Source organism: Conger conger, chromosome 1 (genome assembly GCF_963514075.1).
Source record: "Conger conger chromosome 1, fConCon1.1, whole genome shotgun sequence".
Taxonomy (NCBI): domain Eukaryota; kingdom Metazoa; phylum Chordata; class Actinopteri; order Anguilliformes; family Congridae; genus Conger; species Conger conger.
In genome coordinates this window covers 62,727,501-62,755,460 of record NC_083760.1, presented here as the reverse complement: position 1 = coordinate 62,755,460, position 27,960 = coordinate 62,727,501, and the positions used below count along the sequence as shown (strand labels likewise).

The 27,960-nt window shown below is 42.2% G+C and overlaps 1 protein-coding gene across 1 annotated transcript; it reads right to left on the bottom strand.

The window, feature by feature from the left end:
• Positions 1–10: 10 nt before the first annotated feature.
• Positions 11–24,887, bottom strand: tgfbr2b (transforming growth factor beta receptor 2b). The gene is made up of 7 exons (XM_061239817.1): positions 24,632–24,887; positions 17,007–17,154; positions 16,140–16,330; positions 10,230–11,017; positions 7,888–8,029; positions 2,679–2,806; positions 11–2,043 (listed from the first exon to the last, which is right to left on the bottom strand). The coding sequence occupies exons 1-7, from the start codon at positions 24,705–24,707 to the stop codon at positions 1,864–1,866; spliced, it is 1,653 nt and encodes a 550-aa protein (XP_061095801.1). The 5' UTR covers positions 24,708–24,887; the 3' UTR covers positions 11–1,863.
• Positions 24,888–27,960: the final 3,073 nt, after the last annotated feature.

Sequence of the window (27,960 nt, the reverse complement as noted above, 5' to 3'; positions counted from 1 at the left end):
TTCATACAGGTTAGAGTAAATACTGAAATGCTTTAATCATTGTATTACACAATACTTTACATACAAAATAACAAGAAGACCTTTGAGGTGTCGGTATAGTTGTTTTTTCTTTTCACAATAATACCTGTAGTGATATACTGTATTTTGGTGGGAACAGAGTTCCAGCCTCAGCCTACTTTGCATAGGATAGGATTACTCCTATTTTATATTCCCTGATTTTTCATGATTTCCCCAATCCCCAAATTCAGCTGACCTTGTTGATCCCCCACCAGCAGCCGTTACAGACGACATCAGGAGATGGCAGACACATAACGGCACCTATTCTCTCTATTTGCCACACTGCTGACACACCACCAATCACACACTGTCCATGTCACTGGAGGAGAACGAGGCCAGGATATTCCAGATTAGACTCCTTACCCAGACAACATAGGGATTAGCCCAAAATAAGAAATGGTGGAGTACACAGAACTCATACACACTGCTTAACAGACATCTATGATATCTTCTTCGGAGTAAAAAAAGGTACTTAGTATATTGTACGTTTCTGTGTCTGCCAACGCCTAGTCTGACCAAGAGTGGCTGCTATAGACAAATGGAGATTCTGGCTTACCCCCATCATCCCCTGGCAGGGCTCAGCCCATTGTTGCCTCACCAATACACACCTTCGGCCATAGCCGGCAACGGTGCGACCAAGACTCAAACACCCAGTCACACGGCTCACGTTTGGCTGAAAACAAGCTTTATTACCGCTTATTTACAGCCTGGGCCACCCGGAGGCCATTTTGATTATTCCATTTTGATAGGCAGCTTCACTGCATAGTAGTGTTTTTTCTCGTTTTTTTTCCTAAATGGTTTTCTCCCCCATTTCTCCTCAATTTGGAAAGCCCAGATCTCCATCAGCTCTCACTGGCAGCACCTCTGCTGTCCATCTAGGACAGCACAGACAGGGGTGTGCCATCCTCCGGAAAACATGAGGCATCACTTCTGACCACGCTGCAGTTCACAAGCCAGGCTCACACTTGAGTCCAGGGATGACTACTCGTGTGCTGCTTAACACGCAGACATACGGGAACCTGATCGACCAGCGGCCATCAGAACCTGATCGACCAGCGGCCATCAGAACCTGATCGACCAGCGGCCATCAGAACCTGATCGACCAGCGGCCATCAGAACCTGATCGACCAGCGGCCATCAGAGATGCACAGTGAGACCGTGTCATCACGGCCAAGGGACCCCCACCCCCCATCCCTGGGTGACGCTGGAGCCATTGCATATTATTTTTATGACAGGAAATGTCATACTTTTACACACACGCACACACACACACACACACACACACACACGTACACACAACACACCACACACACACACGCACACACGCACAAACTTCTACTGAACATCACTTGTCAGTTTAGAGTTGTGCGGTTTGCTATACAATCTCCTCACTTGCAGAAACAGGCTGGATTATCTTTAGTGTTACAAACATGTCTGTACAATTCTCACTCCTCACTCACTCATGAATGTACATTAACACACGGCCTTGTATTGCGTAGGTAGGTATTTTGATAAAGCGCAAAATACATCGATTATAAATGCTTATATAGCCTCTGTCCAGCTTATTACTTCCCCCTCTCAGTGGGCTGTTCCAGGAGGACATGGGAGGGCCAATGTATAAAACATATACAGGTATGTATCCATATACAGGTATACATCTTCCAGTTACTCTGTTCCTCAAGCTCACAGCAAGAGTCCCTGTGGAAAGCAGAATTGGACACTGTTGAGCGCTCCTCATGGGCTGGGCGATTGACGGGTGACATAAGCCCCGCTCCCCAGGCTTGGGTCAGGGAAGGTCGGCGGGGTCTACTTCCCGTCACTCACAGAGCAGTCCTCCGGGATCTTTTCCTCCGAGCAGCTCCGCCCGGATAGCTTGTCCATGTGGTCCATGTCGTGGAAGCGCTCGGCCACGCAGTGTGCGGTCAGCCGTGCCTCCGGGTCGTGGTCCCAGCACTCGTTAATGGTGGCGCACACCAACTGTACGCCCTGCGGGGAGAGTAGCGCCAATTACATACACTTGCTATACACAGCAGTCTATCAGAAACACATTTAAAATGAGTATGTGTGTGTGTGTGTGTGTGTGTGTGTACGTGTGCATAGTTGTATGTGTATACATTGTGTGTGTGTGTGAGTGTGTGTATGTATAGTATGTGTATGTGTGTATGTACTATTTGGATGTTTGTGTGAGTGTGTGTGTGAGAAAGAGAGGGAGCATGTGTATGTAATATTTGGAAGTTTGTGTGAGAGTGTGTGTGTGTGTGTGTGTGTGTGTGTGTGTGTGTGTGTGTGTGTGTGTTTAAGGAGAGAGAGAGCAGCATGTGTGTATTCACTGTCTGGGCAGTTGTGTGTGAGTGTGTGTGTGTGTGTGTGTGTGTAAGAGAGAGAGAGCAGCATATGTGTACTCACTGTCTGGACAGTTGTGTGTGTGTCTGAGAGAGAAGTATGTGTATGTAATATTTGGAAGTTTGTGTGAGTGCGTCTGTGCGAGAGAGAGGGAGCAGCATGTGTATGTAATATTTGGAAGTTTGTGCGAGTGTGCGTGTGTGAGAGAGAGAGAGCAGCATGTGTGTACTCACTGTCTGGGCAGCTGTGTGTGAGTCATGTGGTCATGCAGTCATTACCTGGTGGCTGTTCCAGCTGCTGGGGATCTCCGGGCGGCCTCGGTCTCGTAAGACGTTATCCTTCATACTCTCCACACAGGGGTGCTCTCGCACCTTAGAGCCAAAGGGAGGCTCATAGTCCTTCACCTCTGCAGCACAGACACAAAACAGGAAGAGCCCACTGTAACCATGAGGAACCAGACAGTCGTCCCGTGAACATCCCGCTTTCAACCACTACAACTCCGCCAATCCCCTCATACTTACAAAAATGGTTTTCATCATTCAAACTACACTAAGTATTTTTGTGTCACACACGGACCGGGTTAGAATATTTGAGGTGGGACAGCATCCAAAGCTACGCTTCCAGAACCTGGAAAATTAATTGAGATGTCTGGTGCCCTTAGGGATCTTAATAAATCAACCACAAGAATGCCAGAGGCTTTAAAATATAAATTATTTACAAGTCCTGAATTGCAATTATAAAAAAGATAGTCTCTCAATTCTGACAAATTGCTTAAAACTTTCAGCAGCAAAATTTCCACCAAGGCACAACTTTCTTGTTTGGGTTCTCAGTTTGCAAACTGGAAATGGATTCACAATCCAAAAATATGCAGTTAAGTATAGTGGATCCAGGCAGCCAAAAGCATGCTAAGCAGGCAGAAATCATGACAATATACAATCAACAAGAGAGACATTCGGTAACCATATCCAAATGGTGATGTCCATGTACAATGTGTGGTCATAATACATGAATCATGGGGATTTTATTACAGTATACCCATGAGAGCAACCATAAAGCCATTAGCTCAGTGAATGTGGAGATTTTCATTTGAATCAAAGGCATCATGCAGTAATTGGTTTGTTTCTGTACAGTACTGTACTGTATATTGTGCACGATGAGAATGTGAACAGGGCAGTACTGTACTGTGAATACTGCACTATGACAATGTGAACTGTGACTCCGGGCCTCCAGGAAGCAGCGAGGCTGATGTGTAGGAAGTTGGGGGCCTGACAGGGACTCCTAAGAGCATTCGGGTCCACAAGCTGACACTTCCTGTTTTTGACAACTGGATTTCCCCCGTTTCAGTTTTTTAACAAAATATACCCACCAACAATATATTATATATCCTGGGGCAGGAATTGTTTTTCTGTTTTTCCACAGTTTCAACTATTGCTACTGAACACACACTATGGGAAGTTTATCATAACAGAGTCATGCAAATCCACTCACTAAGCACTTTATTAGGCAGACCTGTAAACCAGATTGTTAATGCAAATATTTAATCAGCCAATCATGTGACAGCAACTAAATGCATAAAAGCATGCAGACATGGTCTAGAGGTTCAGCTGTTTTTCAAACCAAATGTCAGAATGTAGAAGAAATGTGATCTAAGTGACTTTGACCATGGAATGATTGCTGGTACCAGACATGGTGGTTTGAATATCTCAGAAACGGCTGATCTCCTGGGATTTTCATGCACAACAGTTTCTAGAGTTTGCAGAGAATGGTGGAAAAAGCAAAAAACATTCAGTGAGCAGCAGTTCTGTGGGCAAAAATGCCTTGTTGATGAGACAGGTCAGTAGAGAAGGGCCAGACTGGTCAAATCTGACAGGAAGGTGACAGTAATACAAATAACCACACATTACAACAGTGGTATGCAGAAGAGCATCTCTGAACACACAATGCGTCAAACCTCTTAAGTGGATAGGTGACAGCATCAGAAGTCTAAAATAAGTCTAATAGATACCGAATATAGTGCTCACTGAGTGTATGTGTATGTGTGTGGGCATGTCCAGAATCTTTTATTGCGATGACATTTGAACATAATGAGCCAAAAAATATGATACTTTCAAAACTTCAACTTCAAAATTATGACAACAGTGTCTCTAATGCAACTTGCTATTTTCAAAATTTGAAAATAAAAAATACAAATTTCATTGATGATGGAATGCAGTGTGCCTTTTTTGGAAAACCGTTTATTATAAACTGCAAGTGAGAGGATGCAGCAGACCATGTGCCACTATGTTCCCACTAAGAATGTGGTCGTCTGGGAACAGATGTTGAATTTAACTGCAGTTTTACAGACCAAAAGTGAAAAAAACTGGTTTATTACAACCTTCCTAAATATGAAACGTATTAAACAATAAGTGAAAGCTGTCAGTGCTGTAGTTTGGGTGTTTGGTGACAGTCTGAAGGCTGTCAGTGCTGTAGTTTAGCTGTTATGCACAGACCGAAGGCTGTCAGTGCTGTAGTTTGGGTGTTTCGTGACAGACTGAAGGCTGTCAGTGCTGTAGTTTAGCTGTTATGTACAGACCGAAGGCTGTCAGTACTGTAGTTTGGGTGTTTTGTGACAGACTGAAGGCTGTCAGTGCTGTAGTTTAGCTGTTATGTACAGACCGGAGACTGTCAGTGCTGTAGTTTAGCTGTTATGTACAGACCGAAGGCTGTCAGTGCTGTAGTTTAGCTGTTATGTACAGACCGAAGGCTGTCAGTGCTGTAGTTTGGGTGTTGAGTAACAGTCTGCCTGGCTCTCTGGCCTGACATCTGGCTCACAGCTGCCCCACCTCTTCCCTTGAGGAAACCAGCATTCCGAGGGCTGGCAGACGGTCAGAGTGCAGTCCAAACGCTCCTCCCTCCCCAACCTCCCCTCCCACGTCTGCCTTCCCGTCACCCCTCCCCCACTCCACCGCACCCAGAGACCGAGCCCGCAGCTAATTTGGGATCTGAAAATTATACATGGAGAGAGACAGGTACAAAAAAAGCGTATTTTTTGTTTTTCTTACTGGCCTTTCTCTAGGAATAAACAGCAGCCATTCTAACAGACGCCGTTCACAGACATGAAAGACCATCATCCGTGACACTTTCCAAAACATACAGGGCACCCCACCTCCCACTGTATCATAACAACTCTGCTCTCTGGCATGTGACCATGTCCATATGATACTAACAGGCCAAAGAGACTTATCCCAATAGCCTCCTGAGCCATGCTATCGCTGCATGGACAGTGAAAGAGAGATACGCCATCTCCACCGCCAGAGCAGGCTGGGCAGGCTGGGGCAGGCCGAGGCATGTGGGTAAGTGGAGCTGGCCTCCGGGCTCAAACGCACGCAGGGAATGAAGACTGACTCACTCTCCTGAACGACAGCTGAGAAAGGGGCTGTCTAAGAGTAATGATAACAACCTGCTGTGGAGGAATCAGAGCAGGGGGTGCCAGGTTTCCTTCAGATACCAGTGGGTACATGACTCATATCTGACGCTCATCATTCATCATTCCTTTCAGCATGCAGGGGCTTCGGTTAGCTGTTCATTCTGTTTACCACTCTACATGCACAACATCATAAAAAACAAAAAACGCTTCAAACATCCCTACTTGGTTTGGTATGAACATTTCAAGGTTCTTTTTAATTTCATTTTTTCACAAAGTTTGGAGGAAAAACAGGCTTCAGCTTATTTTCCCATGTTTGACTGTCCTCTCCTGCCAGTTTCATAACTATCTGCAGATTTCAGTACTCTGTTTTCATGATCGCGGAGAGACTAGATTATGTAAAATATGTAAATGACTTCAGATGACCTGACAAGGGCACTCTGTTCAATACCAGCAGGTCTGTCTCTGTCAGTCCATATGTGTAAAGTTAGCAGCTTATCGTACTCTCAGTACTGCCATTATAGTGACAGTATACGCAGAGAGCTCAGCATGTGCCTCAGCCAGGCCTCAACACTTACATTGCACAGTTATGTCAAATGACAAGTCATCTCTATCCTGAATAACTGCCAACTGCTGATGGAACCTTGGGCTGCTTCTAGTGCCAAGTGAGGGAACCGTGTATTAGAACATAATGGAATATGCTTTGATGAAGCAGCATCCCACTTGAGAACAAGGGATCATTCTCATAATATAATTTCCCCCCTCTATTCAAACAAACCACAATAAACCACAAGGCCTAGAGAGCTTATTCCAGTTCAGCAACTCTATATGCATCCACTTTAAAAAGCTTTCTTTGAGCACTCCTTTCTGGCAGAAAAGCTACTGTGTTTATCGGGAGGAGAAGTGCTCGCATGCGCAAGGCGTGTATGCTTAGATTCTTGTGAAGGAATAGAATATTCTGGTTTTTTTTTATTTATTTTTTTAGAATCCTCAAAATACAAATCCTAATCACATTGCAGCATTGAAAAATGGTTGTATGGATAACATTGACAAGAACGAATATTGATAATGTGATATGGCAATACATTCCACTTGTGCCCATTTACTGTGGCTGAAATGTTCAGAAAGAGGGACAGGTTGTGACTGTGATTATGCTATCAGAAACCTGTATCTTGAGCACCTTACGTAGACAATACTCATATATCATCCCTTTCTACATCAGCGCTAAAGACACCATCTATTAGCTTATTTGTCATTCTCAATAGCACATTCTTATCACAACAAAGTGTTCTTTGGTAGCCTCAAGCAATCCTTAATCTGAGCTACCGGTATTATTAAAGGAACAACCAACAGAAGCTAAATTAAGACAAATTTAAGCAATATTGGGTATATTTCAGCGTCCACTGAAATACTACTCTGAAATGTTTTCCTTTCAGAGGTAGGAAATAACCCCTATTTGTATTTTCTGTAACAACAACCACCCATTTCCTGAGCTGAAATAAAAACATTGCAAAAAAGGCGAATGTGAGAACAGTCAATAATGAGAGTCACTGGTGAGGTCAGAGAGGGAATTCCTGTGCTTGATTTATATCAGGAGGTCAACTCACACAAACAAACCAACTCATCATGTGTGGACATCAACACTGCCCTCCCATTCCTATTGCCCTACTGTTTAGAACAACACTGCTCTCTCCAAGCACTCCTATTGGTCAGATAATCGGCGATATGTGCCTATAGGTCAGATTCAAATCATTCTTTCATCCCAATGGCAATACTTAGTCTGTTTTGTCATCCCATTCATCAGACTCAGACTCATAATTTCATGTGCTTCTGTTGGACAAATGCCCAAATGGGGCGGCCTGTAGCGTAGTGGTTAAGGTAAATGACTGGGACAAGCAAGGTCGGTGGTTCTAATCCCGGTGTAGCCACAATAAGATCTGCACAGCCGTTGGGCCCTTGAGCAAGGCCCTTAACCCTGCATTGCTCCAGGGGAGGATTGTCTCCTGCTTAGTCTAATCAACTGTACGTCGCTCTGGATAAGAGCGTCTGCCAAATGCCAATAATGTAATGTAATATGGACCTACCTCCAATGGCGTTGCACCGAGAGGTGATCTCCCACAGCACCAGAGCCATGGAATAGACATCAGTCTGCTTGAAGGACTCAATATTCTCCAGGTTAATCCTGGACTCCAGGACCTCTGGGGCCATGTACCTAGCAGTGCCCACCTATGGGAGTAGACAATGAGAAAGTTATTTCTTGTTTCTGAAGAATCACGGTACCTTCTCAATTACTGTAGGCTGCCTGGTATACACCACTCTTCATATGCTCTCTACCAGAGGTTCAGAAAGTAAAATTCCAGCGCAGTATTTTTCCCCAATTACCCAGATTCACTAATTAGCGCAATCCTTTAGCCAGGAGGTAGAACTAATTAGTGAAATCAGCCGGCTGAGTTCACGGGTGGAAGAAACGCATGGCATGATTTCTTCTTTCTGACCCCAGGACTTTCCACCTCTGTTTTTTAGACCAAACACTGCCATCATATTTGCTGAGAACAAATACTTCCAATTACTTTCTCTAATTTAGCCATGCTCATATTATCATAAATAAATCATCAGTTCAGTAAAACAAACAGGAAACAAGCACATGGCCAACTCTCTTATGATAACCACTACATTTAAAAAAAATGTTTGCGTTGGCAGTGAAATTAAGTTGACCTTCACTACACAATAAACAGGGGATGGGGGGTTTCTGCTGTTCTAATTTTAAAAATCTGTCGATCTCCGTAAACCTGAAAGATGAGTGAACAATTATGCTTCTCTAAAGGACAGTTTTTAAATTTGCAGTATGCATATGTGTCACGACTGTATTTCCCCAACACATGAGCTGTTTGTAAGAGGCTGGGTGTTTGGGTATTAACACACTGACGTACTCTACATAAAGCTCTGTGACGCAGAATCTGAATGCAAACCTTGGCACTGCACTGCTTTAACCAAAGCAAGCCTGTTGCTGGGTTTCACACTTTCCACCAAAGGAATGTACATCAGGTAGGAGGTGATGCGTGTAGTGGAGGAAGGCGTGACCACTGTGTGTATATATCACTCAGCTTTTTTCATCTGACTGTATTGTTTTACTGCTGACACATAAGCCTTCATAAGAAATGGTTTCCCAGTCACACGTGATGGACACAATTGTGATGGGGTAGGCTGAGATGCCAAATATCAAGCTATAAAAGAGATCATTATTAATGAGCTAAACAAATGCCCTATGAACAGACTGGCTTAAGCCTTTGCATAATTAGGTTACTGAATGTTTAGAGTCAGCATGACTCATTTTCAGTGTCATGTCCCTTCTGCGGGACATTAATGAGCCACCTGGAAATCCACTTAGACTTGTGGTTAAAGTCCTCGCCACAAGCTCAGTCTGAGTCCTGTAGCTGCAGGCTGAACCCTCAGCCGTGGCCATGGTGACATCATCTGCTGACTACTACCTGGTGTCCATAGCAACTGGACGTAATTGGCCTCCTGCCAGAAGTTGTGTGGATTTATGTTAGATGTTGACTCGTCAGACCTAGTCAAGTTGTCAGTGTGAGACACACCTTGTCCAATTATACATATCTCTCTACTGTAGTACTGTGCAGTACCTGTAAGGTACAAAATATTTACTGTCTCACAGTGGAGTGCACTGGACGTGTGGACTTCAGCTGCAGGGCTTCAGATGTCCAAGTGTGGGTAGGACAGCAACCAATCTGTAACCCTGGACACCAGAGAACTATTGTTGTACTCTTGTGATCTGTGTGACAACTCACTTACTCAGAACTGAATCACCTCCACCCCTGACTAAACAGGGTTAGACATGGTGCAGCAGAACAGCATTGGCTGAGAAGCCAGCTGAGTTAATGATCTTTACAAAGCTTCAGAAAGCATGCCAATGCGAGTCATACCTCTGTTAGTACAGACCATTTTAAAAGCCCTGACAAGGTAAAAAAAAAAAGCACATTTGAGAAGGAAGTGGACTTTCTGGGTGGACAGCTTGTGTGGAAACACTTTGAATAAAAGCTATTCATTGTCTTTTTTTGTTGTTGCCTGTTTTGGCTGGATTTGTACTTTTGTACACTTTGCCTGTACACTTTTTTTCTTTTTCTTTTTGCTTTGCTGTAAAGTGCTCCGAAATCTGCCACTACAAATGACAAGCGCTATATATACATGGATTATATTATTAATATTATTATTATTATTAAGTAGTTTATTTTACCATGCAGTTAATAAACTCCTAAGATCACCTCATTCGGTAAAAATTTGAGCTGACATCACATGTGTCACTGATATGAATGAGAAAAACTGCACATGACCCTGGTTGCACCTTTAGGCCATTTCAACAGTCAAATCTAAAAGACAACACAGAATACAGACCAAAACAGAGCCTTACCTGCCCACTGTTAGCCAGGTCATCCACAGACAGAGAGTTGTCCAATCGCAGCCCCAGGCCAAAGTCACAAAGGCAGCAGGTGAGGTCGCCCTTCACCAGGACGTTGGAGCTCTTCAGGTCCCGGTGGACGATGGGCACCTTGGGCCGTCCGCAGGGCGTGTGGTCGCTATGGAGATGGGCCACGCCGCGAGCCAGCGACCCGCCCAGCAGCCACAGGTCCTGCCAGCTGATGATGTGGCGGGTGAGATACTCCTGCAGGTTCCCGCGCGGGTGGTAGGCGGTGATGAGCCAGTACTGCTTCTCCACCTTGCGCTCTTCGGCCGTCAGGAAGTGCAGCACGTTCTCGTGCTTCAGGTCGATGTCTGAGAAGATGTCCTTCTCGTTCTTCCAGGATGCGTACTCCTCATCCGGGAAGATCTTGACAGCCACCGTCTCGAATTGCTCCGAAGAGCTCTGTTTGAGCTTGGCCTTGTAGACCTCGGCGAAGCGGCCCTTGCCCACCTGCAGGTCCAGCTCGATGGGCAGCAGCTCCGTGTTGTGGTTGAGGTTGTTGGCGTGGGTGGAGCTGGAATCGGAGTCTCGGTCGCTGATCATGATGGCGCAGGCTTCGCTGCAGTCCACTCCCTTCCTCTGTTTAGGCTTCCTGTTCTCCCACTCCTGGTTCAGCTTGCGACGGCGGTACACCCGGTACCAATAGAACGTGGCGATGACCAGCACCGCCAGGATGAGCAATGGGACCAGGCTCACCAGGATGACCAGCAACACCTGGTTATCTTCCGAGGGAGACCCTGGGTAATGACACAATCACAGGGAGTACAGGTCAGTGGTACTGCGTAATGCTGCTTATGGTGGAAGCATGGCACTACGGGGACATAGAGGGCGAATTCTATTGGTAACATAGCACCAAATGTTCCTAAATGATATGACACACACACACACACACACACACACACACACACAATAACCTTATATTCTTGCAACCCAAACCTGTGTGTTTCATGAGGTTCCAGGCTAGAAAGTGAATTGAGATGAAGGAAAGCCTAAAAATTCTTTGACATTATAATCATTAAACTTTTCACTGTGCTGTGGTTCATGTTACACAGAGTGGGGGGATCACATTATAGACCTTCCATATGTGAGATATACAGAAGAGGCAGTAGAGCTGTATTGTAACCAGAGGGTTTCTGGTTCGATTTTGTATAATTATATTAGATGTAAAACACTATGCCAATTATGCCACAGAAAGAACAACAATAACAACAACAATATTTTTGTGGTTGACAAAATTGAAAAAATTATAATGAGACAAGATGTTCTCTCTTCCCCAGATACCACCAAAAACACACCTGCAGTACAGACTTGCTTTTTTCCAGATTTATTTTAGCTACAGCGATTTAGCTTGAGTTTCTTTGTGGTGCTGAAAGCACAGAACTGTTTGTAATCGCCAGAACCACATGACAAGCATAGACAAGCATAGTGTGCCTCCAAAATATGTAGACATAACACTGAAGAACCATAGGCAGGAACACGTCAGAGCATATGACTGAGTGAAGACTTTCTTGCATAACAGATACATTCATTAACAGTCCCTCCACTACACTATCATGGACAGCACAAGTGACGTCCCTTCTCTGATTAAGAATGGATTAAATAGCATAGATTAAAAATAAAAAATAAAATTATAACTGGGTTGGTAAGATGATGTTCATAAGAAGAGACCCAGTGTAACTGTAGTAACATCAGGCGATATCGAGTTCAGTTCCTCATCGCAGATGTGCAACCTTCCACCAACCCTCCTTTCCAGCTGAAGGATTCTGCCCAGCTTTTCAGGCAAACCAGTGGTAGGCCACATGCTAGAGAGGGAGGTAGGTGAGCAAACATGTTAGGGCACATTTCGGCCATTACACGGTGTCTACCCCACAATGGCATCGAAGTGTCAAGGTTTGTTTGTCTGTCTGCGTGTTTGGGCGGGAGTTTGAGATTTGAGTCAGGAAACATACTCACACACATACACACGTGCACACACAGGAGGTACACCACAGAAACATTTATAGTTTAGCCTGGCACAACCAAGTTTGGCTTTTTATGAAACTGAAAAATTGGATGAAAACCTTGTGACCAGCCAAGAAAAAAAAAAATCTAAGAGTACTTTTCCAACAAAATTACAAAAAAAACAAAACAGGCAGGTTGCCAAGGAACTGCTGTTCTCCCTCAGTGTGTCCTGCTGTCAGAAAGCCTGTGCTCTACTGCTGCCCTCTAATGAACATATCACTGTGTGAAGTGCATGTCAGGTAAACAGGGATTAAGACACGCGTATTTTCAGTGTCTGTGATTTATGAGTAATCACAAGTTAATGACTTCAGTGGTTTAAAATGTGTTTTGAATTATTGCATTAAAAAAAAAGATTTCCTATCTAAAAAATAAATATTAAAATTAAATGAGGACTCAAATTAACTAAAATTAGGCCTGTAAAAAACATGATCCATACTGTATTGGGACTCTGGCACCAGACTATAACATTCAACTCAGCATCTCACCAGGATGTGGCTGGTAGATCCCCACCCCTCACAGGTTCTCTATTATAAATGGACTCAGGATCAGCTTACCCCTCTTCATTTAGACCCCATGATGTTCTAATTGAACCAGGGTCAGTATATAGCAGACAGACTCTGCCTTTCCTGCATGGCTTGAGAACCTGAGATAATATTCAGAAATAATGACTGCTCATTGACCAAACAGAATATTATTTTGTTTGTATCTACAAGTAGATATTCCATAGCAGCACTGCCATTTCCATTTATCCCACAGAGCAAACCTTCTCTTTATAGAGTATATTTGGGCCAATTTCACAGTTATTGTGCAAATAAACCCAATATACAGGAAGTAATGATCACAATAAGATGTTTCAGTCCACTGCACCAAAAAGAAAATGCCTTCTCTATGTGCAAAAAGAAAAGGATGTCCTAATGGAAACACGATTTCATTTGGGTTCTTATGTAGTAAAAATGAGCTTTTATTGATGCAGTTACGATGCTAGACTTTGTGGCTTATGCAAACATCTGTTCGATATTGTTTTTTCCTGTTGAGACAGGGGAACTAGTGACATAGCATGGCTTCATTAAAACAGGCAGTTCAACAGCTGAAATGTCTGGAGGTGTTAATGTGCCATGGTGCATTTGCACATTTTTGCACATTGGTTTGAGCTGAAAGACCACAAACAAGTGTGGGTGACTTTTTCAGCTTTGGCCGCTGTTTGTAGGAAAACTGTCTGTTATTGTTGTTGTTCAACCACATTCCAAACATACATTTGTCTTTTAAATGGCAAGATTGGCATTTATATAAATAACATTTAATCTAACTTAGGATCACACGCTCCGATAGCGGCCTTTTTCCTGGAAAGGACAGAGGACGACTGTTTATGTCTGAAGACAGCTGGGTTGTTTAGGGTGGTGAATTCATGCACGGTCCGGCGCAGTTTCACTGCACTGACTAAAGTAACACACCTCCGCAGCCCGCCCCCATCCAGAACATCGCATGACTCACCGCGCTGTGTCTAGGGCAAAGATTCCACTGCATGGGGAACGCTACAGAAATACAGCACGGACCAGACTACGAACTGCAGAGATGGAAAAGGATACATGTGTTCTCCTCCACCTTCCTCCCACCCACTCTTTTCAAACAACCTACGGGCAAATACCTCCACGATGAGCACAATGAACAATGCTTTCAGGCTCAAAAATAGCTTGGTGCTGTTCTTACGTACTGCGTATTGCTTTGACTAACTTCCTTCGCGGGGCCTGGGACAGCATGCTTAAAAGCTGAGGATCTGCTATGGGGACCCCCAGAGAGAACTGTAGGGGAGCGGTTCTCTCCTGTAGAGTAAAGAAGCTGGATTTCACATGGCCATTTTTCCTCTGTCCCGAAATGCTAGTACAGTAAATGCTAACTGGTAAACAAAGAGACACTGTAGATGCACTTAGTGTGTGTGTGTGTGTGTGTGTGTATGTGGCGGGGGGAATACTGGCTGGGGAGGGCACCCCATGTGACTATGTCTATGTTGTTATAGTAGTGGTATGCATGAGCGTGTTACACACCCTGTACTAAACTGTTACCAGAAGACATTTGGAAGAATTTGCCTAGCGAGTAATGTATGGTTTCAGATGGTTGTTTGAAGTTCATTCAAAAGGTAGAATCTACTCACAGGGACTTTTTTCATACTGCAAGAGCAGTTTCATTTGTGCTACAAAGAGGTGTTACAAGACAAGAGAACAGAAGCAGAATTTGCAATGTAGAGACTGAGGGGAGTGTGAACATTCCACCAAGCACTTCACCTGACTGACCCAGACAAAATGAATAATGCAAAGAAATAAACAAACAAACCAATCTGCCAGCGATAAACCCCCTTTGAAAACAAATCTAAATAAAGTATTTATGACAGACTGGCAACACACTGCAGCAAAGGCAATAAAACATGCACAATTGAGTGTTCCTTCCACAAATGTTCTGAATTAATTTGCAATGCTTCATCATAAAGATATCAAGTTCAGAACCACAACAAAGATATGTATAACCTATAGAGTAGGCAGAAGCCAAAATGTTCCTGTTATAAATCCAATCGGCCGTATATTGCAAGCAGTGCTTGCGGGGAACTTGTGATGCTCTAACACTGCTGTGGTGTCATGGGAACATTAGGAGGGCAGTAATGTGAGGAATTTCCGAAGTTGTAAGCAGTGGCATTTATCCAATAAGTAAAATGCTCACTTCCGGCAACACATATTCTCCACAGACCCAGAGAATGTCTCGTTCTTGTAAGCACTTTTTGAACACAAAGTACAGCTGAATGTACACTGTATGCGTGCACATACACACACGTACACATAAACACACACAGATAAAACAAGCGCGGTGTAAAATAGAAGCAGCTTGTTCCAAGCTCAGGGTGGTCAATCTTAGAGAAGTGTCTGTATCAGGTGGAAACTAGACAAACACTTTGAGCCAAAATTATCTTATGTTTATCGGTTTCTATATCACGTCATTTTTTCTATAAAATAAAGGAAAATACATATTAAGGGATGAAAATGTTAAGGGCCGTTACAGAAAGGAGGAATATGAGACATATTTGTGCAGGTTTAAACCGTGAGCTGGCCTGATCCCAGGTTGTAAATACAGTGGGATATTAAGCGTGCTGTCTGGAAGGGGCTGCTAGCCATGTGGTGATGATGTTCTGCTTTGAGTTAAACACAGACAGGAAACCACATGTCTGAAGCCTCCAGCTCACCCTCCGTCGGCCATGTTTTCACATCGGGGGAGAGAGGAGGGAGAGGGGGAGCAAGACAAGTGAAAGAGAGAGATGAGGGGAAAAGAGCAGAGAAAAGGGGGTTAAGGGAAAAGTGAGAAGGAATAACCTGACAGTGGAAGCAGAGGGAGGGAGAGTTGAGCAGAGGGACGGAGACAGAGAGGGAGGTGGAGGGTTATATACTGTATCACATCCACCACTATGCCATGCTATGTCTTTATTGCTTTACCCCAGAAGAAGCTTAGGAGGGTTGTGAGGTCAAAGGGTCATCCACCTGCTTTGTCCCAGGAAACTTGCACACAGAAACCTTTATACGGAAGGTAAAATAAACCCCATTTAATAGAACAGTGTGAATACCCACTATAACCAGTCAGAACCTCGGCGTACAATGTATAGAGACCACATACAGGTCCCAGTGATATCTCCCACTGATCACTGTACGCACTGTTTAGAAAGCCCATTATATCCTACTGACAGACTGACTGACTGACTGACTGACTGACAGCCATTGATTAACAGTCACACTCACTGGCTAAGACTTACGGATAGAGGCACCGGTCACTGAGTCTGATTGATGGACAGAAGCTGTGATTGGTGGAGACTGATAGACTTACAGGGAGGGAAGATGAGCTCGTCATTGCACTCCTCCCCAGTGCAGGAGCAGATGTAGAACTGGGAGCCGGGCATCTTCTTCTCCTTCATCAGGCACTTGCTTGTGTTGTAGTCATCCAGCATCAGGCCATGCAGCGGGATGGATGGGTGATGACACAGCGTCTGCACAGTGATGTTGTCGTCATTCTTCCACCTGAAACCAAGCCACATGAGAAAGACAACAAATAATGAATACGAAGTTTAAATCGTACTATTAAACAAAATCGATATTCCAAAAATCCAAATATCCCATGGCTTTTTTGGGGGGAAATGGGAATTACATTTCCTGGCCTTTAAGGTAGCTAGCTAGTTCACCAGATTAATGTTAGACAGCTACAAACACATGAATGTTGCATACCAATGAGGGAAGATATCTTAACGCAGTCTGTAAGGTGAATGACTGTCAACCTGAGTGCCTGTTGGCTTTTACAGCTCAGAATTCAGTGGAAAAAACGCATAAGGAGGGCAATCTGTCTGCTTTAAACCTGATGTAAACAGGACTATCTTAATTACATAAGCATGCAAACATTTTTTTAAACTCAAGATTCTGTTTTCTTTAGGCGCTAACCAGGTATTAGCAACAATACTAATCCCAAGATGTAATTCAGAATAGATAAGACAAACTAATTTCCTGCAGCAGCTGTTCCCAGAGGTATGGGTGTGTATGGGTGTGTGTGTGTGTGTGTATGCGTGTGTGTGTGTATGTTTGTGTATGCATGTGTGTGTATGCGTGTGTGTGTGTGTATGGATGTATGTGTGTGTTCGGGGGGGGCTTAGGGTGCTTATCAGTATGGCTGAGAGGATTCATGAGGAAATGGTGGGGTGCGTACCAGATGCTGACGCAGACCTCATCTAACTGGTCACAAATAGAGGTGATGCCGCATTTGGAGAAGCAGGTGCCGGTGTCTTCACAGGTGGATGTTTGCACTTCACAGAATTTGCAGAGGTTCCTTATCTTGAAAAAGTTAAAGGTCCCATCTGCATGTAAAAATGAAGAAAGGAAGTGTCAGAGGTGGCGCAAAACTAACCTAGCCTAACAAAAAAAAAAACAATGAAAAAAAAAATCCTAATGGCCTCCAAAATAAACACTACCTTTAGGAAGAAGTCCTGAAATAGTACAAGGAGCCACAGAGTAACACAGGAATAGAATCTGCCTACAGGAACTGCAGAGGATACTACAGGAAGCAGGAAGGCCACAACTAATTTATTTCTATAATACAAAATATAAAATATAAACTGTTCCTTCTCACACACAACAGTTTTACCAATTATTATTAATACTTGTAAAAGTTTTGGGGAAATACAATGACATAAATCTGCTGTACTGACCTGATATTAGTAAACCAACCAAGACCTTAACGTATTATGAAGCCACTGAATTTTTCAAAATAAGATTTTATAAAATTTGTTTTTAACAAACACCCCCAGGAAATGTTCTCATCTATATTCAATCTTTAAGTGGATGACGCAAGATTATTATGTACACAATAACGATATATCACATTTCATATGAACAGAATACAATTGTTTGTTTTGAGTTAGTTAGTTAGTACATAAGTAATACTCTCCCAATTGTGTTTTAGCCTAGATGAGGTCATGGGGATATTAAAAAATAATTTGTGCATGTAAACTGTGGTTTACCTAACACACCCACAACTTCTGGCTTTATATAGCTAAACACAACTATAAGTAGAATCATGCACAGAAACTACCAGGAGTGTTTTGTAACACCTACTGTCATTATATTACCATTATATTACTGTTGATTATTATTATTACTATTACTACTACTACTACCCTGTCTGCTCTATTTGTAGCATAACTGGCATAATGTTTTACATATATTTATACAAATCTAACCTGAAGCCTTGTGGTTACAATACAGATTCTCTACTGCAGATTCTCTCACATAGTGGAAGGTCTATAAAATGTGTAACATAGAACCACAGCACATGGAATAGTTTATAATGAGAGGCAGAAGGCTTTTAATAGCCTTTATTTCAATTTGTCTCCTTCACACCTGAATTTCTATTTGTATCAAATCATTATAGGCGTTTCCTTCCTCTATCTCCATTCTTTTCATTTCCTGGTTTGGATCCTCATTATTATAACTATTATTACTATTTGTTTTCATAATAACAACAACAACAATAATATTACATAACACTAGCAGTCAAGTAGATTTTTACTACTACATTGTATTGTAATATACTCATGTAATTCATCTGGCCATGGTATGCAGAACACAGAGAAGAGCCTTGCAGCAGCATTGCGTGGAGCACTGGTGCACAAGTGTGTGGGTAGATGGGATGATGTAATCACAGGCTTCTGAACTAAAGAGGGAGAGTGCATGGTGGCTACAGGGTGACAATACAAATACTAAAATATAGTATGCCCACATCTTCACCCTGATAGAATATTCTATGTGGAATGTCTACATTTAGCCTAATAAGCAAAAAACAGACATTTGGCAATTTCACTGTTAAAAGAACGTGCTCTCCATTGTGTTTAGTAGGGCTCAATTCCTGCGATTTAAATCTTTACCTTTCGTATACTTATATAACAAAATAGTAAAATGCTACTACTACTACTACTAATACTACTAATACTTCATCCTGGATAGTGGCATCTGCTACTAGAATACAACATATTGAAATAAATATTTACATTTTTCTGCTGAACTGTTGTCACCTAGCTGGAATAGATTGACTGAGACAAGTCCTGTGAAATGGCCTTGTGTTGTGTATGTCCAGCAGTTGCACAGTCACAAAATGCGACAAACAACACTGAAAACAGACAACACTAGAGACACAGCAATCAACAAAACATGAAGAGTGTGCTTATTGTGGAGCGCGCACACAGACACAGAAATGCTAAAAAATGAGAGGGCCAAATGTGTGTGGCATTACATAACAGCTGTGGTATGCTTATGTATTCCATAATGGCTGACTGTGGTAAACGCAATCATTTAGTATTAACCATACAGTAACATTAATTCTCCACAGTCAAAACAGTTTACACACAAATAGGTTTCTAACAAAAACCTAACAACACCCTGATCTGTAAATCAGCTGTCCTTCTAATACAGTGAGATGTTCTCAGAATGCTTCTGTAACATCTTTACAAAATACTTTGAAAAGAAAGACAAGCTGCATAGCTAGCTGGTTTGTATTATTTTGAAACAGCAGAAGATTTGAAACAGAACCTGTAAGTTCAGTTCAGTTCAAAACCTCTCCCTTTTTGTGAGCAAGCTTATTATGTGCAGTTTCTGCAGCTGTTGTGGTCCTGTAATGCTATCTACGATGTCAGTAAGTAGGAAAAAATGAAAATTGTGCATGCGAGTGTCAGTGTGTGCAAACAGTATGTGTGCACACATGTGAGTGCAGCAGTGGGTGGGTCAGTGTGGTGGTGTGGTGTGGACTGTATGTGAATGAGCATGCACTCATTTGTGTTGTGGTATGCGTGTGGTTGCATGTGCGAGTGTGTGTGTGTGTGTGTGTGTGTGTGTGTGTGTACAGCCCTATGAGTGTGTAGCCTGAGATGAGGACCAGCGGTTATCAGGCTGTCCTTGTTTGCACGTGCCTTTCCTGATAAAGCTGTCTGCCTGTTTGCTGCTGTTTTGGCAAGAAGAGGCGGAGAAGGCTAAAACCCTCAAATCACCAGCTAACAGATGGATACTGACCCCCACTGTGTACAGATCCTTCTCCAAAGACGAACAGTGAGTCGAGCCAAAACCATTGCTGCACCTTCTCATAAAACTTACAAAAGCATGCCACTCAGAAAGAACAGAAACAGAATACAGAATACCCACCCTGCTCTGATCACAGTCCCAAATGATTGTCCTCCTATTATTCAAAGACACTCTTCAAGTGCATAAAACCTACATATTCTGGGAGAAACACCACCTGCTATCTACATTAATTGTGAGTCTTTATTCATGGTTGATGACATTTAATCTTCTATAGTAGGGGGAAAGAATCCTGAGCCTTCAGAAAGAGGTCATTGAGTCCAACAAAAAACTAGGGAGGAAATCAGATGGGCTGTCTTTCTCTCTTTACCTCTCACTCTCTCTCTCTGTCCCTCTCCCTCTCTTCCTTTGACTGACGGCAGTAGGAAGTGAGGTCGCAGCTTGTGGAAACGAACAGGGTGGAAATCTGTCTTTCCACTCAGAATGGTGATGGCGGGTCCTCATAGCCTTACAGCCCCACAGCATGGAAATAACCGGGGAAAAGCACCGTGACCCAACCTATTGCTGCAGTAATGACTTCAGCAGAGACCAGCACAGGAGCTTGGGTGCAGGGAAAGGGAAAGAGAAGCATCAAAATGATAATATCAGTGTAGCAGGCCCCCTTGTGCTCCCATCTCTGCTCCTCCGCTAACCCAACGGTCTGCACATTCTCACTAGACTGCTGGAACATTCCGCAGCACTCCCTCAATACAGCACCCTGTCACATTCCCTCATTATGAACCATGGCATAGATAGTAGATAAACAAATATGTGACTGATACAGTTGTGTAGCAGTGTACAGCATGTCAGTCCATATGAACGTCAGGTAAATACTCTGTACTGTTCAGTCAGGAGTACTGCAAAGAAGGGATAATATCCATCTTCACAAGCAGAGTAATATGGGAAAATAAAATACAGCCACTTTCAAGTCATGTGGCCCACCTCCCTAAATAGCCGTTTAGAGCTCTCCACAGAGGCCCAGAGAGGTTAGAGTAAACACATGCTTACACTCCCTTCCCCACAGTAGTATCTCTCCTGCCAGACAGCCAGCATATTATAGACTGAACCCAACGAGGCTGAAACCATTCATATGAAAAATCCCGTTACAGTCAAATTGGAGATACATTCTTTCTGGAGATCATCTCCAGTGACTAAACTGGGGATACTAAAATTCTGGAACTCAACACTTTTTTTAAATTTACTGTCTAAAGTCAGAGATGAGTCCCAAACACACACATTTCCTGCAGCACACGAACCAAATGTGCCATAATTCTGGATATTACTGTGATTGAAACATGGGGCTTGACTGTGGCATTCCTGCATATGACCAAATAAAATAAGCAAGAGTGGAGGTTATAGCTTGTTGTCTCAGTGAGAAGGCCAGATTAGGAAGTGTTTTTTACCTCTTTACCACACTGGGTGTGGCTCTATGCGGCCAAAAAGCTATAAGCAGTTTATCCACATCTGCAGAGCAAGCCTGGCCAATGTGCAAATGTCAGAGGAACTTGTAAAAGCTGCTAAAGATATTAAGGAAAACTGGTTTTGGTGGTGATGTTGGGCATGACCTGGGGCAACGAAAGTCTGAAATATGAAAGTCTCATTTAAGCAAAACATGTGATCCTGTCAATAGTTGTCAAGAAAAATATACAGGACGTTTATGGAGATTTTGCGAAATGTTACTCTAAGCTAAAATACTAACCCAGTGTTGCTTGTTTAAAGAGAGCTTTGATTAGCTGTGGTGAGATTTCAACCAACCGTGTCAGATTTCATTACTATATTCAAATAGAACTGAAGTAAAACATAATATATTATCCATAATATCCCCCCCATCATATTTTTTATTGCCTATGGTCACTTTCAGCTAGGCATGTTACCCGCACACAGGAAACAAACAGTGAAAAATGTTTGGGCTTGAAAGCCTTTCACATAATCAAAAAATACACTGCTTATGATTAGTCAATATGATAAATGTCAGTTATTGTTATTTTGAAGAATGGCCAGGCTGTTAAACCTCTTGAAGGGGTTGAGGCAGCAGCACGACATATGTGTATAATACAGCCTTGTGTGTGATTACTCTGTAGGTCCTAAATGAATACCATATTTACTTATGTATTTGCATAGAAAAAATGCTGCTTTTAGGTTTAATAAATTCACTGTAATGTGAGGTATTACCAAGGGTTTGCTCTATGACAAAGCCACAGGAGCTATAGAAAGGTGTTCTAGTAGGTAATAAAGAAAAATAAAACTACTAAAGGAAATAATAATATCTGTCATGCCAAAAACAGACAGTAAAAACAAGCAAACTCTTTTCTGAGACAGAGGAACTGACAACCCAACCCTTTTGGACACAAAGGCAGGAGAAGAAAGCATGGTCTCTGTAGGCATAAGCAGGATGCATGATCCCTGCGCATATAATGGGACATGCCTACAAATATCCACAGTCCATGTTGAATGGACCGTTTATAATTTCCTTCCTCAAGGCTGGTCTAGCCCTTAGAAGTATAATATCTGTAAATACATCATCATATGCTGCTTTAAAAGTCTGTAGAAGGTGACAAGGGGGTGGAAGAGGGGAGGATCTGGGCTCTAATTGGCACCCAGCCTACCTGTAATTACAGTGAGGGGGGGGATGAGAAAGAGACGATAATGAGAGGGCATATTTTGGCTATGCTGTGCGTAAACATTGACTGAGCATGACCGTTTCATGCTGAATGATGAAGACATTCAATAAATAACTTCTAAATCAGGTATCCAGTGCCTGTAAAACTTAAATCAGCTTTGTCACTCCATTATCTCTGGCCAATAAATACCCATGCATGCAAGTGGAGGAAGGCAAGTGCAAAGATGAAGAAAACCCATCTCATTAAGACAAATTCTTTCCAGGCCAACATGTGAATGAGTGAGTTAAAGGTGGGGCATGGCTGGAATACAAATTATAATATATACTTGTGTGCAACGCAATTTACAGCAGTTCCATATCCATTCATTTTCATGTATGCTACTTCTAGGAGAATATTAATTCTAAATTTTAAAAGAATACTTTTGCATTGCTGGTATACCTCTAGAATAGGCTACTAAACCTGAATTTCTTCATAAACTATCCAGCTATACAAATGGTTTGCATGTAAAGAATGTTACATGTGTGCATCATTCGGAATACTGTAAGAGCATCTGCTCAATCGTCCCATGTGTAATAGGTGGTTTACACACACACACACATGGAACTAGTCACAATGTCACCATAACAATGAAGCATGGTTTCATTCAAAAGCAAGAAGGTTCATTTGGAGTTTTCCAAAGCCTCACAACAGCACTTCAATGAGAGACATTTGAATGAGAGACATTTCACAACACCTGCCTTGGTGTGTGTTTATTGCAGAAGTATTTGATTATAATGTTCTGATGGGGAAAATATTTCAAAGCTTTGAATATTTAAAAGCCTGTATTTCAAGAATCTATGTGAGTAAATCAATAATGTAATGACAGTTCACACTAATAACCAATTAGTTATGGTTGGAATATTTTATCAGACTGTACTCTGGGCAGATATTGTTTGCATAATCTTCAACCTGATATGACTTCCAGAAAGTGAGGAGCTTAATCTCTTTGCCACCTGCCTAACAATGATAACAGATCTTTTGACCAATAGACTCTAATTACTTAATTAGGTTCTTGTTGAGTATGAGTGCATGCTTCTTGATAGTCCATATTGTGCAGCTCACCTATAGGATTGCTTTTACGACCATTGACCAGACTTTATAATAGAATTGCTTAATCCATAACACTGTGTTGCTTTGTCTACACTGCGAACATCTCAGTGTAAACAATGCTAATAGAAAGCCATATGTTGCAAAGGTAGCTGCTAATCATGAGTAAAACTCCAGGTTGTTTTGTCATGTTCAGTCCAGCACCACAGCTTTAGTACACACCTCTGTTTTCACTCCCTAAACAATGCAGGCAACATGTGTTTTGATCAACATGTTGCCATTTTTCCATATGCACTCACAGCTCCATGCAATATGTTTTTTCATAGTTTGATAGCACACATGATACATAAGTTGAATTTCGTAGCAATAACAGTTCAATAATTACGGTGCCAGTGCAGGCATAGTCGGATTAAGTTCAACTGTAGCAACAGGGGGACGTTTTTATTAAAATCCACAACACATAGCCTACGTAATCGTTAAAATAGTCTAAGCAAGTGACGAAAGGAGGAAAAATAAAACGCCAATTGCGTATGAAGTATAACATTCCATAATAATCTTCGCGAAGTTGAATCAGTCGTGGGAAAAATAGGACGAAATATTAATGAATTCATCAGCAAGTTAAAATCCATAGCGCAATAATTCCTTCAGAGAAATCTTACTCATTATCACAAGTCGGGAAAACTCATTGCACGTATTTATGTTAAGGTTACTCTAAGAGCATAGAATATGCAACGTCAAAATTTGCTGACGTTTTTTGTAAAATATTTTCCTAACCATCTGCCAAGGCGGTTTTACTCAGCCACCTGTTATGCATACTTGGGTATAAAAACAATTTGAATTCAGTTTGCAAAATGCTATCTGAAACAATGTATTCTGACAACTGACTTTCAACTAAACACCACGGTCTTTGTTATTGCGATTGCATTGAAATAACTATGTATCTCCTAAAAATCTGAAGTAGCCTACCCGCAGCCAAGGAACTCGCAGTAAGACACAAGCGACATAAGGGAGCTCAACTTACCCGCATGATCAAGATGAACAAAGTAAACGAAGAATATCGTGCCCCACCAAAACACGGGAAAACTACGTGGCTCCATTTGAAAAACAATTATTCCTTCCCTTGATGTTCATTAAACTGTTTTTACGTCGCCTAACAAAATGGAGGAGAAAAGTTTGGAGAAATATTAACAAGACTTGATTTTGTCTTGCACAGCGGTAAAGACCTGGCTCTGCAAACAGTCGGTCTAACTGAACCTCTAGTTATGAGTCCGACTGAACTCACTTAGTTCTTTCGTGAAACAGGAAATCTTTCAGAAAAGGGCAGGACATTTTTTCTCCTCCCCTCTCTGGCAAGTTAGTTGGTTAGCTCATTGCTCTACAGACTTTAAAAGACTGTAGGGTAATTATACGACTCAAATTCAAGGAGTGAAAACGCAACGTTGAATGACACGTTTCCATAGGCAAAATTTCAAGATAGCTATATCCTAGTGAAAACATACGAATGTGAAGTAGACTGATTGCTCACACCCATTACTGCAATCGACATTTTATTTATAGGCCATTCGCTTTTTTGGCACAAGAGTCCAAATATCCTCGATTCCGACATCATGTTGTAGGCTCTAACAACATCTGTATAAATTTGACAGTCATATTGACAGGTCAACGAACAGTTTCTTTTTTGTTTCTTATTTGTTTATGAGTAACATAATTTTTTTCTGGTAAAATACGGTAGAGTAGGCTATCCTGAGTTGGACTATACGATTTACTTTGGGAATATGTTTTCAAAAAGAAATAGCCTAATTGGACGGGAGTAACATAATCCCAGTACAAAATAAACGATAAACATTGATTGTTTAATAAAATATAAACATTTGTTAAAATAGACCTGTGCCCACTTGACACCCAATGTCTTTTTTCTCCACATAGCCTTTTCATCTCCCACATTTGCTTCAACACGTTCGCGGAGGAACTGCATTCCTTTCTTTTTCTGTGGGGGGGATTTTTTGTGTTAAGACTTTTGTGTTACTTACAACACGTTTTGTGCCCCACTGAATGCTGTTAATTTCCATTGGAAACATTTACCCATGTTAACCAGCATTCTCTATAATGAAATTAAAAATACAAGCAGACGAATTAAAGATAAACGGAATCCGAAAATGCATTTGCTAAATCAATGCAATGTTGGTACAGTAGGCCTATTAGCTAATACGGACACATTTATTAAATAGGCTATTTCAACAATGAAGATTGTGCTATGTAGTAAATATGAGAATATTAAAAGAGAATGCATGTGTCTGTAAAACGAATAAAGCCATTGGTATGACCTCAATTTTCCCTGATAACGAGCGACATTAGGCGTACTTGAACCAGCAGAAATCAAATCCTGTTCTTATTTAAATATCTAGTTTAGTGTCGTCTGTTCGCGCAAGTGTGGCGGGCTTGGTCATGCTATAGAGCTCAGAGCTCCGGAGGGATTGTGTTTTGCAGCTGCTGCAGATGCAGACAACCGCGGAAACATTATAAGTCCTGCGTAAAGGAAAGCAATCCGAAAAATTACACCATGGTGCTCCAAATTGGGCAACCTTTTCGATTACGGCGCCACCTGGTAGTTTTAATGAACACACTTACGAGAAGATTGTGGTTTTAAGACTGCATTTATTCCTTCATTTCTTGATTTTGGGAGATATTTATAGATTTGGATGCGTATAAGGAGGAAGCCCCACCCGTTAAACACACACTCACAAAGTAATATGACCGTACCTGTACACATTGTCCTGTCCAGGTGGGAGCCTAACTCCCCGGTCTCGGGCAGTCATGTTGGTGGTGGTCTTAAGTGCATCAAGTATTTTGTTCTTCCTCGTTATTTTGCCATTATTTCCAAGTTTAGAGAGGATTTGACCTCAATTTTGCAAACGAGATGCAACTGAACTAAGGATCAAGGTCCCCAGCTTGGTGAAATAACCAGGTATGATATTGCAGTCCCATAGCTGAAAACAACGTGCTTATACACCTCTGAGCTTGGCTGAGAAAATAACACACTGAGAAAGAGCCTAAAATATCGCAGGCCTGGGTATGCAAATTTACTTATATAAATACCAAGCATATATGGGGCAGCCTGTGGTATATTGACTAAGGTACACGACTGGGCTCAGCAAGGTCGGGGGTTCAATCGCCAGTGTAGCTGCGATTAAATCTGCCCAGCAGTTGGGCCCTTGACCCCTTTGGGTGGGATTGTCTCCTGCTCAACTTTAAGTTGCTTTGGATAAAAGCATCAGCCAAATAACATGTAATGTGATGTATACCTGATTCTGTCACATAATTGCAAATACCATAAGCAGGTACTTCTAGCTTTGGCATCTGGTGTTTTTTTTTTTTTTTTTTTTCAGAACTTTTTTTTATAGTTCTGACCTTGGGTCGGGTCAGAACTATACTCATACCTGCACAATGAAGGTTTCTTTCTCCCTCTACAAGCTCTTTTTCTTGGTGCCAGAGGTATCGTATGTCAGTGTTGTATTAAAGATGTGTTGAGTGTTCCTGTGCACCCCCGCTGTGTTTCTGGGTAAGAGGCCACTGGGAGGTGAGGTCGCGCACACTATGTCCTGTTTCTTTAGCTCATTCCTTCTCATCTGAACCAGGGAGTCGGGCCTCTTGCACTTGACCCTGTGACACCCAAGTCACATAAATTCAGCAACTATCGATTCCTGTTCAGCAGGAGCCAGGCATTCTGCTCTGTTCTATGGTCTGCTACAAACCTGCAATGGGCAAATATTAATTCAGGAGACACTGTGTGTTAGAATATTAGAACAAACTTCTAGTGAACTTGAAGAAATGTAATTCTTTGCACTGTGATGTCACAAAATGAATGCTGTATATATCCCAGTCAGAGGTAACCCAATGTACTGGGTACTGCACATTGTAGTATATGTAGTTACAAAGAAATGTAAGTGCAATAATAGTTTACTAATACAATATCATACAATAATTTAAATGATAACACAATCCAGTAGGTCTACTTTTTTGGATAACACAATGCTTTTCTATAAGATGCATAATATCTCTCTCTCTACATGCACCTAGCTCTCTCTATACATATCTGTACATGCAGATCATAAACAGAGAAATGTGTGCATGTATGAAGGCAGTAGTCACCACCAAAACAAAAAGACCAAACTAGACCAAACAAACAACTTCATCTATGAGTGAACCTATGGAGGCGGGTGGAGGACAAGAACAACAAAAAACAACTCCGGGGACTTGAGCTGCAGGGCAGCGTAGTGTGCAGCAGCCATTTGTTGCTTTCCTAGCTCTGCCTGCCAGGCCATCAAACGCATCACTGTGACCCTGCATTAC